The sequence below is a fragment of the Taeniopygia guttata genome, chromosome 14, assembly GCF_048771995.1.
Source record: "Taeniopygia guttata chromosome 14, bTaeGut7.mat, whole genome shotgun sequence".
Classification (NCBI taxonomy): Eukaryota; Metazoa; Chordata; class Aves; order Passeriformes; family Estrildidae; genus Taeniopygia; species Taeniopygia guttata.
Window position 1 is genome coordinate 755,396 of NC_133039.1, and position 15,506 is coordinate 770,901.

The 15,506-nt window shown below is 44.4% G+C and overlaps 1 protein-coding gene across 3 annotated transcripts; it reads left to right on the forward strand.

Moving 5' to 3' along the window:
- The first annotated feature begins 32 nt into the window (after nucleotides 1–32).
- REXO5 (RNA exonuclease 5) lies at nucleotides 33–14,612 on the forward strand. 3 transcript variants are annotated; one of them, XM_072935622.1, is made up of 20 exons: nucleotides 33–165; nucleotides 722–913; nucleotides 1,952–2,073; nucleotides 2,989–3,115; nucleotides 3,758–3,842; nucleotides 4,284–4,433; nucleotides 4,568–4,656; nucleotides 5,473–5,588; nucleotides 6,358–6,496; nucleotides 7,072–7,166; nucleotides 8,519–8,621; nucleotides 9,203–9,333; nucleotides 9,649–9,757; nucleotides 10,094–10,204; nucleotides 10,330–10,467; nucleotides 10,969–11,061; nucleotides 11,414–11,633; nucleotides 12,154–12,347; nucleotides 12,902–13,011; nucleotides 14,380–14,612. In XM_072935622.1, exons 4-20 carry the CDS (start codon nucleotides 3,050–3,052, stop codon nucleotides 14,447–14,449), a joined length of 2,019 nt encoding a protein of 672 aa, XP_072791723.1. In that variant the 5' UTR covers nucleotides 33–165; nucleotides 722–913; nucleotides 1,952–2,073; nucleotides 2,989–3,049; the 3' UTR covers nucleotides 14,450–14,612. The 3 variants fall into 3 exon arrangements, with proteins under 3 accessions (XP_072791723.1, XP_030140609.4, XP_072791722.1); XM_030284749.4 differs by lacking the exon at nucleotides 722–913; XM_072935621.1 differs by lacking the exons at nucleotides 722–913; nucleotides 10,330–10,467.
- Nucleotides 14,613–15,506: the final 894 nt, after the last annotated feature.

Genomic DNA, 15,506 nt, shown 5'->3' on the forward strand with positions numbered 1-15,506 from the left:
GCGCGGGGCCGTGCCGGGCCGTGAGGGGCGGCCGGAGCCGGGCGGGCCATGGCGAAGGGGCTGCGCCTCAACGGGCGCAAGCGGCCCGGCGAAGCCGCGGAGGGGCCGCGGGAGGCGCGGAAGAGGCGGAAGGCCGACGGCGGCGGCCCGGGCCTGGGCCCCGAGGTGAGAGCCGAGCGCCGGGAGCAGCGAGGTGCGGGCCCCGTGTCCCCCCGCGGGCCCCGTGTCCCCCGCGGGCCCCGTGTCCCCCCGCGGGCCCCGTGTCCCCCCGCGGGCCCCGTGTCCCCCCGCGGGCCCCGTGTCCCCCCGCGGGCCCCGTGTCCCCCCGCGGGCCCCGTGTCCCCCGCGGGCCCCGTGTCCCCCGCGGGCGCTTCTCGGCGGTGCTGCTGTGTCCCGCGCTGGGAGCTCCGCAAAGCCGTGCACACCGGCAGTGTACGCGGAGGGTCTGGTACAGCCAGTGCCCGCAGGTAACAGCGCAGAATGTCCTGAGCTGTGCACAGCGCTCATCGAGTCCGGCTCCTGGCCCTGGAGGTGTGGCCAGTCCGATCCCACCATGTGCCTGAGAGCATTGTCCAAACGCTCCTCGAACTTGGCAGGTTTGGGGCCGTGACCGCTGCCCTGCGGAGCCTGATAATGACTTGGATTCTGCTCCAAGAGATGTGGAAAGTAACTCGTTTGGAGTGCTCAGCATTACATTTAAGGAATTTTGTTTAAAAAATAGGTACATTCTCCAATATAATATTCTCGAAAACAAAGCCGATCTTGAAAGGAGCGTTGTGTGTGCTCAGCATATGCGCGGCTGAAGGACGCGGAGCAGCCCCACAGGAGCACCTCAGCCAGGGCACACTGAGTCAGTGCCCGTGGAATAGGAGTTGGCGTCTCCAGCCTGTGAGATCTGTCCTGTTTGTACCCGGTTAGAGGCGAATTCCTGTGGTTGGCAGTACCCTCTCCTTGGTGAACCAAAACCTCTGCTCTTTGTTTGGTTTTTTGTTTTTTTTTTCTTTGCAAAGCTTTAATTAGGCTGTATTGGAAACAACGGTGTCATTACTTGTCTCAGCTTGAGAGATGAGGCACTAGCAATTACACCAGCCTGGACTGTTATTGCCAGACGATCCTTAACCACTGGAACAACAAACATTGTCACCTCTCTTTAACTTTCTTACCCAGTGACAAATGTCTTGAAGAGCACACCAGCCCAGTCCCACGTGGGCAGGCTCTGTGTAAATTACTGAGCACATGGCTTGTTAGTGTGTGGGGGAAAAGAACTTCCAGTGGTTGTTCATGCTGTGAGGTTTTACATTCTTTAATGTTGTGAGGTGTTTTTCCCCCTGTATGCCTTGGTGTCTTTTCATCACCTATAATAAGAAAATCTTTACAGGAGTTCTTTGGAACAGGCTGTCTGGTCAGTGGAGGTCACCAAAATGCCACATTTACTTGATAATTAGCATTTAGAAGAATTTGTGCGTTTAGGCTTAAAGAACTGCTATGTAGAACTGTGTGGCACAGTCCCCACCTCATTTCCTCAGTGCTTCCTTTCTGCATCTTCCTTGGATTTTACTGAAGCATTTTTCCCTGCAGGGGTCAGCAAACCCTTGTGGCAGAGCGGATCCCACGCTGTAGATAGAGAAAACCTCACACAGAGTGCAATACTTGTACAAATGTTTAAAGCTCTACAGCAGCAAGTGGGGGAGATATTGCTTTTGCATATCAATTGCTCCTTACTGCATACATCTGCTTATGTTAATCTTTGTTAAATAAATCTTTGAAGTTAGAGTACCTGGGTTACTGAAATGTTGACTAAATTTAATATTACAGTGGGTTCTGAAAGGAGGAATGGAAGAGTTACTTTAAATGTAGCTGGTTGTATCCAAGTAGTTTCTTTTTCCTTCTTTCTTCATGGGCTGGTGTGATTACATGAAACCTCTCTTTACCAGCATTTCCCTTTCCACAGGAAAAGTCCTGTCATTTGTCAGCAGCTCTGCTGGGCGAGGACTCCGAAATCAGCCAGGAGCAGCTGTATGAGCTGCTGAAATACGCGGCTCTGGGGAAATGCCACAGCACAGCACAGCCCAGGTACATCCCCAGCTGCAATCAGCCTGGCCTCGTGTTCTCCCTGGTGTGAAAACATTCCTGGAGGAGTATTGGCCACGCTGGCTTTGGAGCACTCGCTGTGGTGTTGCCATAATGGCAGCCTGGATTGTGCAGATACAGTTATGGTTAGACTTGGCCAGGAAGCAGAATTCCTCTTCTGGCAGAACTCCTACAACTCCACAGTTTTGTTTCATGCAGTTTTGAAAAACTAAATGACTGCTGTGGAACTGAAGAAGCTCCACACACTGAGGAAACAAATTACCCTGTTAAAATATTAACACAAATATTAATGCATTTCATGTTAGATATAATTGAAACAGGGTGTTCTAGAGCATTTTAGGAAAAAAAAAAACAAAAACCATTTTAGTCACTTCTCCCTTTCTCTGGGCCACTTCTCAGTACTGGAAGGGAAAGACTGAGGAGGGTTTATAACCTTGAATGGCAAAAATTAAATGAAATTAATCTTCAGATGAAACTCAAAGCAGGAAATACCTCACTTTAGATTTTAATAGTGAATAGAAAATTATTTTGTGAAACTTACTTTGATTCATTAATTCACCAGACTATGTCACTACAATTGAAGTTGCTGGTATAATCACATTCTGATGTATATGAATGAGGTATACATGTCTTGAAATGGTATGCAGCAGAAATTTGCAATAACTTCTTTCTCTGTCTCCTATACTCTGTTGCTTCCAGAAATATGTGGCTGTTTGAGATAAGCTATAAAGCCTTTTCTTATTGAAGTCATTTGGCACTTTGCCATTTACTGACTTAAAAGCTGGGTGGGTTCCAACATTTTTTTTAAGAGTGCTTGATAATTGTTTTGCTTTGATTTTTATGTTTTTTGTTTGTTTGGGTTTTTTTTTTTAATTATTGCTCTTTTTTTAACTGCAGCTGGTGCCGTATATCTCACCAAAGCCACCTGGCTGGGGTTGTGGTTGTTATTCTACACGAAATGAGCCAACTCCATTTCTACAGATTCTATTTACAGTTCAAACACCTCAGGAAAGTGTTCCGCCATGTAAGTCCCCAGACTGCATCGTTCTCTTCTAAACTTCCAGTCCTGAAAGCACAATTAGATTATAAATATCTTGGAACAATTTCAATAATTTGGAATTTACTCTGAGGGAGGAGACTCTCAATAGAGTTATGGTAGTCCCACTGGTTGAAAAATACCACTTCTATTATTTGCACTTTATGTTAAGTTTCTCCCATTTCCCAAAGAGATTATTAAAATAATTATTTTGATTTTTGGACTTACAAGCAACATTTTTGAAAGAAGATAGAAAGAAAGAAGGACTTGAATTGAAGTTTCTAGATAGTTCTTCCTGAACTGCAGTAAATGTAAATTACAACTTAACTGGAAAGACTGGAACTAGCTTTAGTTTCTATCAAAGAAGTTCTTGAGATTTGCCTTCTTGATCATATCAGGCAAGGCAAATCTGTCCTGTAGTACAAAGAATCCTGTATCATCCCTCATTGGAACAAGTTTGATTTGTGTTGGGTTTGTCTACTTGATAAAACACCAAATGTATTTCCACTATTTCTTTTTTCAGTCTCCTCTGAATTTGGCTGGCTTGGGGATTAATGAACGCCTCATTTTTTTCTTATTTTTGCCTGTCTTTCAAAGTCACTAACATGTTTTCACATTTTCTTTTTTCAGAGATTCACATTAGCACCTTCTGCTAACTTGCCAGTCAGCTTGTATGGAGAAGGAACAAACCTGAAACCTCAAAACGTTCCAAAAGGTATTTTATTTGGGTTTGCATTTTCTCTTTCAAGACAGTGACTCATTTTGAACAGAAATTTATGACTTTGCATCCCCTGCAATCCCAGTGTGCTGCCATGGTAAACTTGTTTAGAAAGGAACACATACAATGGCTTGAACCATGAGACTTCTTACCCTGACTAGTTCAGTAACTCATTTTGGGCTGATTGTCAAAGTGAATGCAAAATGAGAGAAAGTTTTTAACATATTTAGTCCAAATCCCTGCTGCTTTACTACCCCTTCTAAGATGTATCTAATCAAAGAGACAGATATAAATTAGATTTGAGCTGGGAAGACTCTGTGTTTTTCTCTGACCCTTTTCTCCAGTCTATTGTTCCTGGTAGTGACCTGGAATGGTGCAGCCTCCAAGTGTTGATCTGATGCAGAAACTGAGCTTGACAGATGCTTCTGTATTTTACAGGCTTGACTTCCAGCAGCAGTGAATGCATTACTAAAAGCTCAGACTTGCAATGTGATCCCATCATTCAGAGATATGGAGAAAAAAAACAAGGCCTTACAAGCTATACTCTAACTTTAGAAGAGCAGAAAAAAAATGACTATCCCATAGAAGGTCAGTTTTTGAGTGAGAGTTGTTTTGTTGTGCTGGGGGTTGGTTTTAGTTTTGACAGTTTAGTGATACATTTTGTCATATGAATTGTAGAAGAAAGGTCTTTTTTCTTATTCCTGGGTGTGTTTTCCCTCCAGGTTCCCCTGGATGCAAGGGCTACATCTCCACAGAATGTGATCAGCAGAGGACAGACAGCAGCCCCCTCTTTGGTCTGGATTGTGAAATGGTAAAAATCAGTGTGTGTGGCCTTAGAAAATAGAGTCAGGCACCCAGCTCTTATCAGCTGTTCCCAAGTAAGCCAAGCACTCTGTGTATTTGTTAAATCACTTCTGATATCTTGATATCTGCTGCCAGTCCCTTCCTTGATGGTACCAGTGCTAATGCAGCCATGGAGAGGCCACAGCAGTGGTTCTGGCTATGAGACAGAAATAATATCCTGAGCAGAGAGCTCAGTTCTGTTGGCTCCCCAAGCAGCAGCTGGATCTGCCAGGCCTGTCAGCAATGCTGCAAATACCCATGAGATTGCTGTGGAATTCCTCCTCAGCTCTCTCCAAGGTTTGGGAAAGGAAAGATACTTTCCTGTCACACATCTTTCCTTTAGTCATCACAGTTCCTTTGGCAGCTGCTGTGGTGAAGAGTCCTCCTTTAGTGCAGTTTTAGCCTTGCAGAGATGCCTGTTTGGCATCAGCATTAACTATTGATACAATATGGGCTCTGCCTTTAAACTGTACAGTGTCTGTGGGGCTGGTGCTGTCAGTGGCACTTTTACAGTGCAGAGCACAGACAGATTCTGTGAAATCAGCACTTCTTTACAATGCTTTGCTGTGCTGTGCTTGCTTGTGTGTTTGGTGTGCTTACAGTGCACATTTAACAATGAAAATGAAGCACAGTAGAGTATAAGCCCACCAGCTGCGAGTGGTAGATCTCTAAGTCAAGGAACTCCTTTGCAGTGATGCTGCTGCAGCCAAAGCAGATGTTGGTTAAGGTTTTTGAGTGGCAGCATCGTGCTGATTCAACAACTGCCTCTGCTTCTTCCTGACAGTGCCAGACTGCCAAAGGGAACGAAGTCACCCGTGTGTCTTTGGTGGATGCACGGGGTCAGTGCCTGCTGAATGAGCTGGTCAAACCTGAGAGCACGGTGCTGAACTACCGCACCAGGTCACTTGCACAAACTCTTCTTATCTCTTTGTCTTTCAGAGCTGCAGCCCTTTCCAATTCAGCCTGTTACACAGGACCTTTCAGAAACCCCTTGTTTGCAGAGATGCCTGCTGCATTTCCCTCAGTGTTAGGAATGCAGATCTTGCTGTGTGACTAAAGTGACCAACATTATGTGTACAATGTGCTGCACAGTGCCCGTGGGGCTGCCAGGCAGAGCCATTGCCATTCTGCAGTGTCCATGGGAAAGTTCTGTTACAAATCAATGATACACAGTACAAGTTACTCTTCACTCATGGTTATAAAATAAGATGGAGTCCATAGCTAAATTTGCTCATATGTAAAAAATGCATAGAGCTTGTACACACCATTAGGTGGGGCTCAGGATTATAACAAAAGCAGGCAAAACTCAAGGCTTGTCTTCTTCAAAACTTCACCTGGCTTTATCCAGGAGGCAGTGTCCCAGTCTCCTCAGGTTACTTGGAAGCATCTCCTTCCACCATCAGACTTGCAGTATTTCCTCACCTGTGCTATCTTATGCCAACTGCATTACTTAAGAATATCTGGGAGAAATAAACTTTTGAAACAGATGTTGTAGTACTCTTAGCAGTTTAGCTGCAGTATATCCTCTGATGTTGGAACAGAAAACAGTAAATAGCATTCTGTGGTTAGCTGCACTGAGTTCATATTTAACAGGACCTCCTTGTAATGTTTACCAGCATACACTGTTGCAAATGTATTGCTATTAACTCACCCAACTTTTGTTTTGAAGATTCTCAGGAATCACAAAGAAAATGCTTCTTCCAGTGAAGACAAGACTGTCAGACATCCAAACCAGGCTAAAAAAAATTCTTCCCCATGATGCAGTATTGGTGGGTCATTCTTTAAATTCTGATCTTCAGGCTTTGGAAGTGAGTATGTTTTTAAGACTGTTTTTCCTGACCCTGTGTTACTCATTTCACACCTGAAAACTCTTTAACGATTGCTCTTTTTATTCATGAACGCTTGTTAATTGTTTTTTATTATGAATAGCCCCATGTCTGTAGGGATTTAAAAGTCAAGAACTCTCCTTATAGCTATAAAATTTGCAAGGGGCTGTTCAGAACCCAAAAGAGAGAAGTCTGTCCAGATACAGATATTGTTGCAAATGCAGCTTTACCCCCTGCTTCAGCCAGATGCTTCTGCTAGCTGTGTCATGGGGAGAACTGAAGTCCTTTCTGTGGGTAATTTATCCAATCTAAAATGCTTGAATCATAATTAATCTTTCTAACCAATTCTAGCTAGATCTTCCCACTAGAGCGGGAAATAGAAAGGAAAGTTGGACTTGTTTCATTATTCCTTTTGCTGTCTTGTGAATGAGGTATCTGTCAGGGAGAAACTGGCAACTGAAATGAAAAGGCAGAGGCACAGAAAATTGTGGAGTTACTGTCCAGTTCTGTATATCTGCTGCTCTTAAACTAAAGTGGTGATGATTTTTCTCCTGCAGATGATCCACCCCAGTGTTATTGATACTTCACTGCTTTTTGCCAGAAGTGAAGGTCGAAGATTTAAGCTAAAATTTCTAGCCAAAGCGGTTTTAGGGTAAGATTATTACTGTACTGTCATGGGAAAGATTAGAAACTGTCATGGTGGGTCATATGGTCTTACTCTGCTGCTAATAGTATGAGAATTATTATTTTGTTACTAAGATTCAAAAGAAAGGAGCAGGTTGTGCAAGTAAGACACGGTAAAAAGGAATTTACTGGCTGCTTGAAACATCAGGCAGCATAATAAATGGGCTAGTCTTTGAGCAAGCAGAATGCTGTGACCCAACCAGATCTGAGTCCCAGCATAACTCACCTTCCTGCAGGGCTGTAGAGGTATGTTGAATTGTAGAGCAACAGAGGCACTCTGGCTCACATAGGTGAGAGCTTTCAGTTGGCAAGAAAGAAAGGTCAATGCATTAAAGTCTGATTTACTGACTTAAATCATATTTCCCAGTGTATCAGCTACCACTGGGTAGTATCTTAGTGAGCTAGTTCTCCTCACACTCACAGTGAATGGTCATACTCTGCAGTGCCAAACTTCACTGAACTGGATGCTGCCTTCCTCTCTGTGTGCAAATTGTGAGTTGGGCCATTGGTCAAGAAAGAAGTAAACTTTTAAAGTAGTCATGCATCAGAGTAGCAAGTATTAGCACTGCCTCTGTCGGATTTCCCCTGTACTTGGCACTGGTGAGGCCTCTCCTCGAGTGCTGTGTCCAGTTCTGGCCCCTCAGTTTGAGAAGGACATTGAGATGCTTGAGCATATTCAGGGGAGGCAGCGAGGCTGGAGAGGGGCTGGGAACACAAACCCTGTGAGGAATGGCTGAGGGAGCTGGGGTTGTTCAGCCTGGAGAAAAGGAGACTCAGGGGTGACCTTTATCACTCTCTACAGATCCTGAAAGGTGGCTGTGCTCAGGTGGGGTTGGGCTCTTTCTTCAGGCAGCACTGACAGAACCAGAGTCTTAAGGAGTGTCAGGAGAAATATACGTTGGATCTTAGGAAAAAGTTTTTTACAGAAAGAGTGATAAAGTTCTGGAATGGTCTGCCCAGGGAGGTGGTGGAGTCACCATCTCTGGATGTGTTTAAAACAAGATTGGATGTGGCACTCGGTGCCATGGTTTAGTTGAAGTGTTAAGGCTGAGTTGGATTTGATGATCTTGAAGATCTCTTCCAACCTAGTGATTCTGTGATTCTGTAAATTCCATAAACCATTTTGCTCAAAATTGCAAAAACATTTCTTGCAGTAACTTTTGGGAATATTTCACAAGAATGCTGCTGCACAGAACTGAAATCCTTTTTGGAGAGGGGAAAGCTCTTTTGCCCGAAAAGGACCCAGTTTAGAAAAGACAGGATGTTGGTCAGTGTGGAAAAACAGATAACCTGCCTGTACACCTAATTTTGATGCCCTAGGAAAGAGATTCAGTGTGAACAGAAGCTTGGGCATGATCCTACAGAAGATGCTAGAGCTGCATTGGAGTTAGCTCAATTCTTCATTGAGCAAGGACCAACAAAGGTATTTATATCTAATTGAGATTTCTGTCCTAAACTACAGAACATAATGTTGTGCTTTCCAAGACAAGCATCCCATTCTCCTGTTAATTTTAAAGAGAAAATGGAGCTGTGGTAGAGGGCCCAGTTTTGACAGCTTGTTACTTCCAGCCTGTATCCAGGTACCTGAATAACCTGGGCACTGCCAGTGCTCAGTACTCATTGACATCAGCCAGCATTGCTGCTGATCCTGAAGAGGGGCCCTGGGTAAAGGACAGACATTTCCAGCCTGCAGGAATGCCTGTAATTTTTCTAGATCAAAGAAGACAGAGACCTTGTGTGTTGTGGTAGTGATTCAGCTGGCTTTATGAGTCCCTTGTGTTGTTGATTTCTGAAAGAATATTTTTGGAGATGACTGCCTGTTGATGCTGTGCGTGCTGCATGCTTGAAAATGACAACAGAAAATAATAAGGCAAGAAATTAATGTCCATGTTTCTTCACTGCTGGAGTGTGCTTACGTGACTCACAGGGAAAGCACAGGCTTTTTGTCAGCTACAATTAGCTGATGAGATGAAAGCCAGCTAATAATCTTCTTCCTTCCTCAAGGTAGCAGAATTAAACTTGGAGATGCTTCTGACAGCTGAAAAACTGGCTGAGGTCTCACAGAACAAAGCTGTGCTACAAGGATGTGGGTTCCAGGAACAGCTGAATGAGCCTCCACCATTATCCAAACCATGGTAATAAGATTCTCACATATGTCTGTTTTTCCTTCGGTTGAATCCTCAGTAAAATCAAACAAGTGCCTTATGTTTTTCAGCAGCCATCAGGATTTTCAGACAGACACAAATAATTGCAGCATAGTGCTGAAAAACTTCTAAACAGTTTCATCTTAAATTTCACAGAGTATTTCCTAGGCTTCTTTTGATGTTGTGGACAATAATATTCTTTCAGATTTCTTAATTGCATTGTAATTCTCTGACAAGCATTTCTTGAAAGTGTTTATTCCCCATGTTGAAAAGTATTGTGATTCACAATGTACTTCTCTCTGCTAGTTTTTTAGATTGGCTGCAGGTGACTGGCCAAAAACTCCTCCTTTTGGGCAGACAGGGATTAGACTCTTCTGGCCTGTGTCAGAGTAACCTGAACACTTCAAACAAACAGGTGAATGGACTTAGAGTGGGTTGGTCTAAGCATCAAAATAGTTCAAAGTTGTTCTTGTTCTGGGAGTGGGTAGATGAGTCCTATTTTAAAAGCTGACTGACAGTACTGTTAGCAATAGTGTTAATACCAGGTTAGCTAAATCCATTTGAGCATTTCGGAAATGAGCTTTGATCCTCTGCATCCTCTCATGACTCACCAAAGAATTTCTGCCTGAGGACTTTCTTAGACAATAATGAAAATTAAAGTTGGGAGTTAAATTCAATAGGCTTGTTTTTGATCCTCTGCAGTACAATTGTCTTGTACCTCTTTGAACCTTGTTTGCTCTTGTCCCTCCAGATCCTTCAGAGAGCCTTGGAAGATGTTCCCCTGTCCAAATTCAGTATCATCCAGTTCAGTTTGGGTCCAGAGTACCTTGCATCTCACCTTCATGCTGGACTTCATGAAAAGGTATTGTTTTTTGTTTGAGAATAGTCTTCATGCTGAGCTTGTAGAGAGATGTGATTTATCAGGAGGCACTGAGTAGTTAGTTCCTTTGCTCTGTGAAGTGCCTTCTCTAATCTGTGTTCCAACAGGTGAGAAGCAAGCTGACTGACATGCTGACAATTTACGCAGGTCCTTTTGAAGAAAACTTTTGCATGAAGTCTGTGAAGAAAGAATTTGGGAGGTGTGGACCAATCCAGTCCCTTACAGTGGTAACTGAAACATTCCAGGTGAGGAGCACTCAAAGGTTGCTGACAGACCTGGAAGGTCTGAGTAAACTCTTGGAAAGTTATGGATTAGAACCAAAGAAATACCACTTATTCTGTTTAGAGGTTTTTTTGTGGTAGTTTAGACATCCACTACAATCATTCAGGGTACCTAAAGAGCTACTCCACACAATGATGGGAACAAGTGCAGCTCATGTGCTGCTCAGAGGACTTGGAGTGCTGGGGAAGCTGAGGTGATTTTTGTCCTTCTAAAGAGAGCTGATATGTTAAGGCCTTTAACAGCCAAAGGAGAAAAAAAAAGGTAGTACTAATTGAAGAGTTAATTGAAGGGGGTTTTAAACAGCTAGAGTATATGGAGTATTAAATATCTTACCCTCAAACTTTTTTATATTATTCTAGTTTTAAAAGAAAGCAAAACCTAATCTTGAGACCTGACTTTTTAAAAGGGGGGGCCAATGTGTGTCTCCCTGATAAACCTGAAGTATCTTACTCTGCTATTTCAAGCCATATGTCTGTATCCAATACGAAGTGCTGGAAGCTGCCCAGCTTGCTGTGGAAAGCCTGAATGGAGCTGAGGTAGCAGGATCCTGCATTAAGGTAAAGGCAAACAACAAAAGTTATGTTCAGCCCAGGCACAGCCTCCAATACATCTGAAACATCACAGCAGTGTGTCCGGGCAAATGCTTGTACTGTTAAAATCTCCCTGTCCCTGCACAATTCAGGGCCATATAGAGTATGGCATTTTAGTTTTGTAGTGTTTCTCCATTACAAATATAATCTCCCTTTATCATGACTAATTAAGTTGGCCTTCATTAGTCATATTTATTTCAAGTGATGGAAAATAACCTGTCTACTTTTGGTAATGGGAGAAAAATACTTTAAAATAGAAGCTTAGAACACAGAGCAGTGTAGGCTGACATGCTTTTTATTCCTGCTGCATCCACCCCAGGTCCAGAGACCAGTCACTGCAGCAATGCTGGACTGCAATGTTCTGATTAAGGAATTAGAACTGGATGTAGAAAATGAAGGTGTAATTTATGTGGCTGGCCTAAAGAAGTCATTAACAGAGACAGACTTGCAAGAAGAATTCAGCCAGTTGAAAGACCTGGAAACACTGTTCCTGCCAAAGGATCTTCAGAGTGGAAAGCACAGGAACTGCTGTTTCCTCAGTAAGTAGCTTCACACACAGACTGCATATTTCCTTCAAATAAGCTCATTCAGCAGCCCTTGGGACTTTGCACAGGCACAGCAAGAGCTGCTGAAAACCAGGTAGGCTCAAAGGGATGGTATTTTAAATGCTCCTGTGAAAGCACATATTGTTTGGAGAAGCACTTTACAGCTAAATATTTAAGAGGAAAAAACACCTGCTTAAAAAAAACCCCAGACATTTACTTAGAAAAACTCCAGGGTAACTAACGGGCTCCAGTACTTCCATGTGAGGGGTGGCTACTGTGCAGCTCCACACAGCCCAGTAATCACCTCTGAAAGGTGAGAACAGCTCAGTGAGTGCTGCTGCAGCCAATTGGCATTTCTAGTCTGATGTTTATCTGTAGCAAGATGAGAATCTGCTTGCTGCAGTGATTTGTTTCTCATCTCCCTCCTGCTCCACACCTTTAGCCCTGCCTTGCAGGTGCCAAGGAGGGCAGCAATAGCATTGCCAAACCACGTTCCCTTCTCTTTGCATTTCAGAATTCCAGAAAACCCAGAGTGCTGTGGAGGCCGTTGAAACCATAAATGGATGGACCATGAAGGGTAGTGAGCTAAGAAGTAGGAATGCCCTTGCTCCAGGTCACCTCTGGAGATGGATTTGGCAAATGAATCACAGCAATGGGAAGCAAGGAAAGCACATCTTCTATGAGAAAATGGAGCAGCTGTCTGACTCTGTGAGTGTGAGGTTCTGCTGCTGTTTGTTGCAATTAGTGAGGAGGGACTGCCCTGGGAACCTGGAGAGGTAACTTTGAGCTGACTGAGGTGCAGAGCTGCTTGTGACAGAAGGGTCTCCTTGTGCTGGAGCAAGGAAGCTGCCAAGGATCAGTTCCCACAGAGCAGTTTGAGAGATAATACCACACGAGATAACGTGGTGTTTGCAGGGCACTGCATCATGTTACAACCAGATAGCTGCACGGGGCCGTGGGTGGTGCTGCCCAGAACTGAAGCTGACGGGGCACAGGAGTCACAGGGAGAGGTGAGTGGCTGTGTGGCTGCACAGGAAAGAAGAGCTCTAGCTGAGAGCTCTGGAGGTGCAGCTCCCATTTTTGCCACGGTGCCATTTGAGCAGGGCCTGTGGTTCTCCCTGCAGCTGGGCCACTGCACTGCCAAGCAGGAGCAGCATCACTGCTGCCCTCACCTGTGCCATCCCACAGGTCACCTTCCCACAGACTTAGAAGCATAATCCCTGATGAATGGGGGATTTTATTCTTTCTATTCTCTTATGCAGGAGCAGGACTTAAGGAAGAAGGTGAAGAAGTTAGACCACCATATCAAAAAGCTTTATAGGAGCCTGCAGAATAACACCCTGTGCGTTGTTCTCTTTCCTGGAGTGAGCAGGTAACTTGCTACCTATTTTGCAAAGAACCAAGGAAAATACAAAGCTGAATATTTTTATCTTACTCTATTAAAACTTAAAGCTCTGCACAAGGAAGAGAGAGAGCCCAAGAGAGGCCTGAAGAAGCTGTTGTACTTAATCTGACTTTCATGTTGAGCCAATAAAACCTCAGCCTTAAGTTCTGCCCACAAATCAGGCCTGAGTCACAGTTCATGTATCTGAGGGTTCACAGTGTTGATTAATTGTAGAGATCTTATCAGTTCACCCACCTTCCCCAGAGGATGTTTCATCCCCATTGACAATGTGGCCATGAGAGAATCAAGCAGAGTTTCCACAGCAGGCAGGAGTTTTTGAGGTGTTTGGTTTCTAAAACCACCTAATTACTGCAGCCAAGGCCTTACCTACCAGTTGTTGTGTTGTGGTACCCAAAATGTGCTTCAGCCAGAGCTGCATGTGCTTCATGCCCTTGTTCTCTCATATGATGGACAAAAATGAGAAAACCCAAATTTGTTAAGTCCTTCAGCTTTTGTAGGAAGGAACAGGTTGTGCATTTGAGTTGGGCTGCAGCAGTGCTGTCAGGAATACTTCCCTGGAGTGGGCTGCCTGCATTTCAGCCCCTGGGCCTGAACTGCCACAGTCTCACTAATTATTAACCAGAAAGGTTCAGTCTTTCCAAAGCAAAGCCCTGGTTACTGAGGACATACTTCAACAGCCTTCTCTGCTCGTTGTCACTGGTCAGCTACCTTTCTGCTGCCTTCTTTGGGCTAAAACTGCATCTGTTTGTGCATTTCCAAGCAAACATTTGCCTCTCTACACCCTGTATCACCTCAGGTACCTTGCACACTCACCTGTCACCCCAGGGGCAGGTTTGAGGCATGGATGGCTATGAGTTGCAGTTCACACCTCGTGTCCTCTGCAGCAGAGTCACTGGGCTCAGCACAGCCCTGTTTACTTTTCAAGGGCCATTTCCAACTGTTCTTGCTTAGCACAGTCTTCCATCACCGAGGGGTAGGAATCCCACCAGCAGAACAGGTGGATTTGGGAATCTGCATCCACAGGGTGCCTGTGGAAGCCCACAGAGCTTGGCTCACACTCTCAGGCTGCTGAGTGGGTTGGAAGGGAGCTCCATCTCAGGCTGGGAAGATTTCTTGCCAAGTGTGAGGTTCCTATATTACTGTTTCCCTGAGACCAGCATTTCAGAGGAGGCTTCTTGATTAAAAAGGATGTCAAATAATTGTGGGGTGGAAAAATAATTATTTTTTCAATGTGCTAACCCAGGGGGTTGCAGGCCTCTCACCGCCAGCCCAGCAGAGCTATGTGCATGAAGGCTGAACTGAGCAGAACTAAAACACTTCTTATTTGTGTTGCAGCACACAAGGATCACAATCCGGCCTTGGTCTGATGGGAATAAAACACGATGAAGGGAGGAGTGCTTGTTAAACTGCCAAGTTTTTAAGCAAAGTCTTTTGTTAAGATATTTTTAATTACTTTAAATATTGATGTCTTTGTAAAGATCTCTTACCATAAGAACAATAGGCTTTCACTTTGTATCTTCTACAATGTCTAAAAATAAAAGCCATTCAAAGTGTCTTAAAGCACAAAAGCTTTTCCATTAACCCTTCTTGCTGTGGGAAGGTCGAGCCAGGCAGGTTCTTAGGCAGTGCTGGGGCCAGCTGGAGCAGTGCTCCATAGGAGCTGGGCAGGATTGGCCTGTGGATGTCATTCCTTGCTGGACACCAAGGTACCAGCTGGGGACCTCCCCTGGAACATTAACCAGGCAGCAGCTGCTCAGCAGTTAACAGCTACCCCAGGAACTGCGTGGATTTCTGGAACTGTGCAGTGCCAACTCCTGAAGTGGAGTCACTGCCTCCTTTCTGGGAAAGTGCTGTACTTAGTCCATGGAAAGGAGGAATTGGTGATTCATACTGCTTGGACCATCTCCACTTTCTCCTCCCTCCCTGACCACCCCCACCCTCCCCTCACACACAAAAAAAAAAGAAAAAAGAAGTTTCCTTGTGGCTGTGGGAGGGGCAAGGGATGTTTTAAGGAAAGCACATGGCTGTGCACTTTGCACAGCATCGCTTTCCACAGGGAGCTGGAAGCAGCATGAGGTGATTTGCAACCTGTCCTTTGCAGCCACTGCCACTTGAAATATAGGCTGCTTGAGCATCGCTTGTTTATAAAGAATTTCCAAGCAAAAAGATGCTGAGGAGAGTTTTAGGCACTCAGAAAAAAAAATTAAAAGGAAATGTTTGTTAAAAGGTTTGACCATGAGATTAGGGATTTTTTCATGTGAATTGGAATAGGCCAAGATAAATCTAAAATAGTTATAATTCCAGAAATTATTAAATACAGCTGATGGAATATTTACACCCTCCTAGTTTCCAACTAAGTTCACTGTGTTGGGCTGGGCTCTCTCCTTATGTTGGGATTTGGAAGGTGGGAGTTGCTGCATGGAGGAGCAGGCACAAATACAGGAAAGCAGGAGAAAGGCAAG

What these genes read in the sequence shown, in the direction of transcription:
- REXO5 (XM_030284749.4), top strand. Translation starts at nt 49, where the DNA reads ATGGCGAAGGGGCTGCGCCTCAACGGGCGCAAGCGGCCCGGCGAAGCC. An exon ending in GCCCGGGCCTGGGCCCCGAG is followed by an intron (nt 166 to 1,951) that starts GTGAGAGCCGAG and finishes CCCTTTCCACAG; the next exon opens with GAAAAGTCCTGTCATTTGTC. An exon ending in TGGAGCAGCTGTCTGACTCT is followed by an intron (nt 12,348 to 12,901) that starts GTGAGTGTGAGG and finishes TCTCTTATGCAG; the next exon opens with GAGCAGGACTTAAGGAAGAA.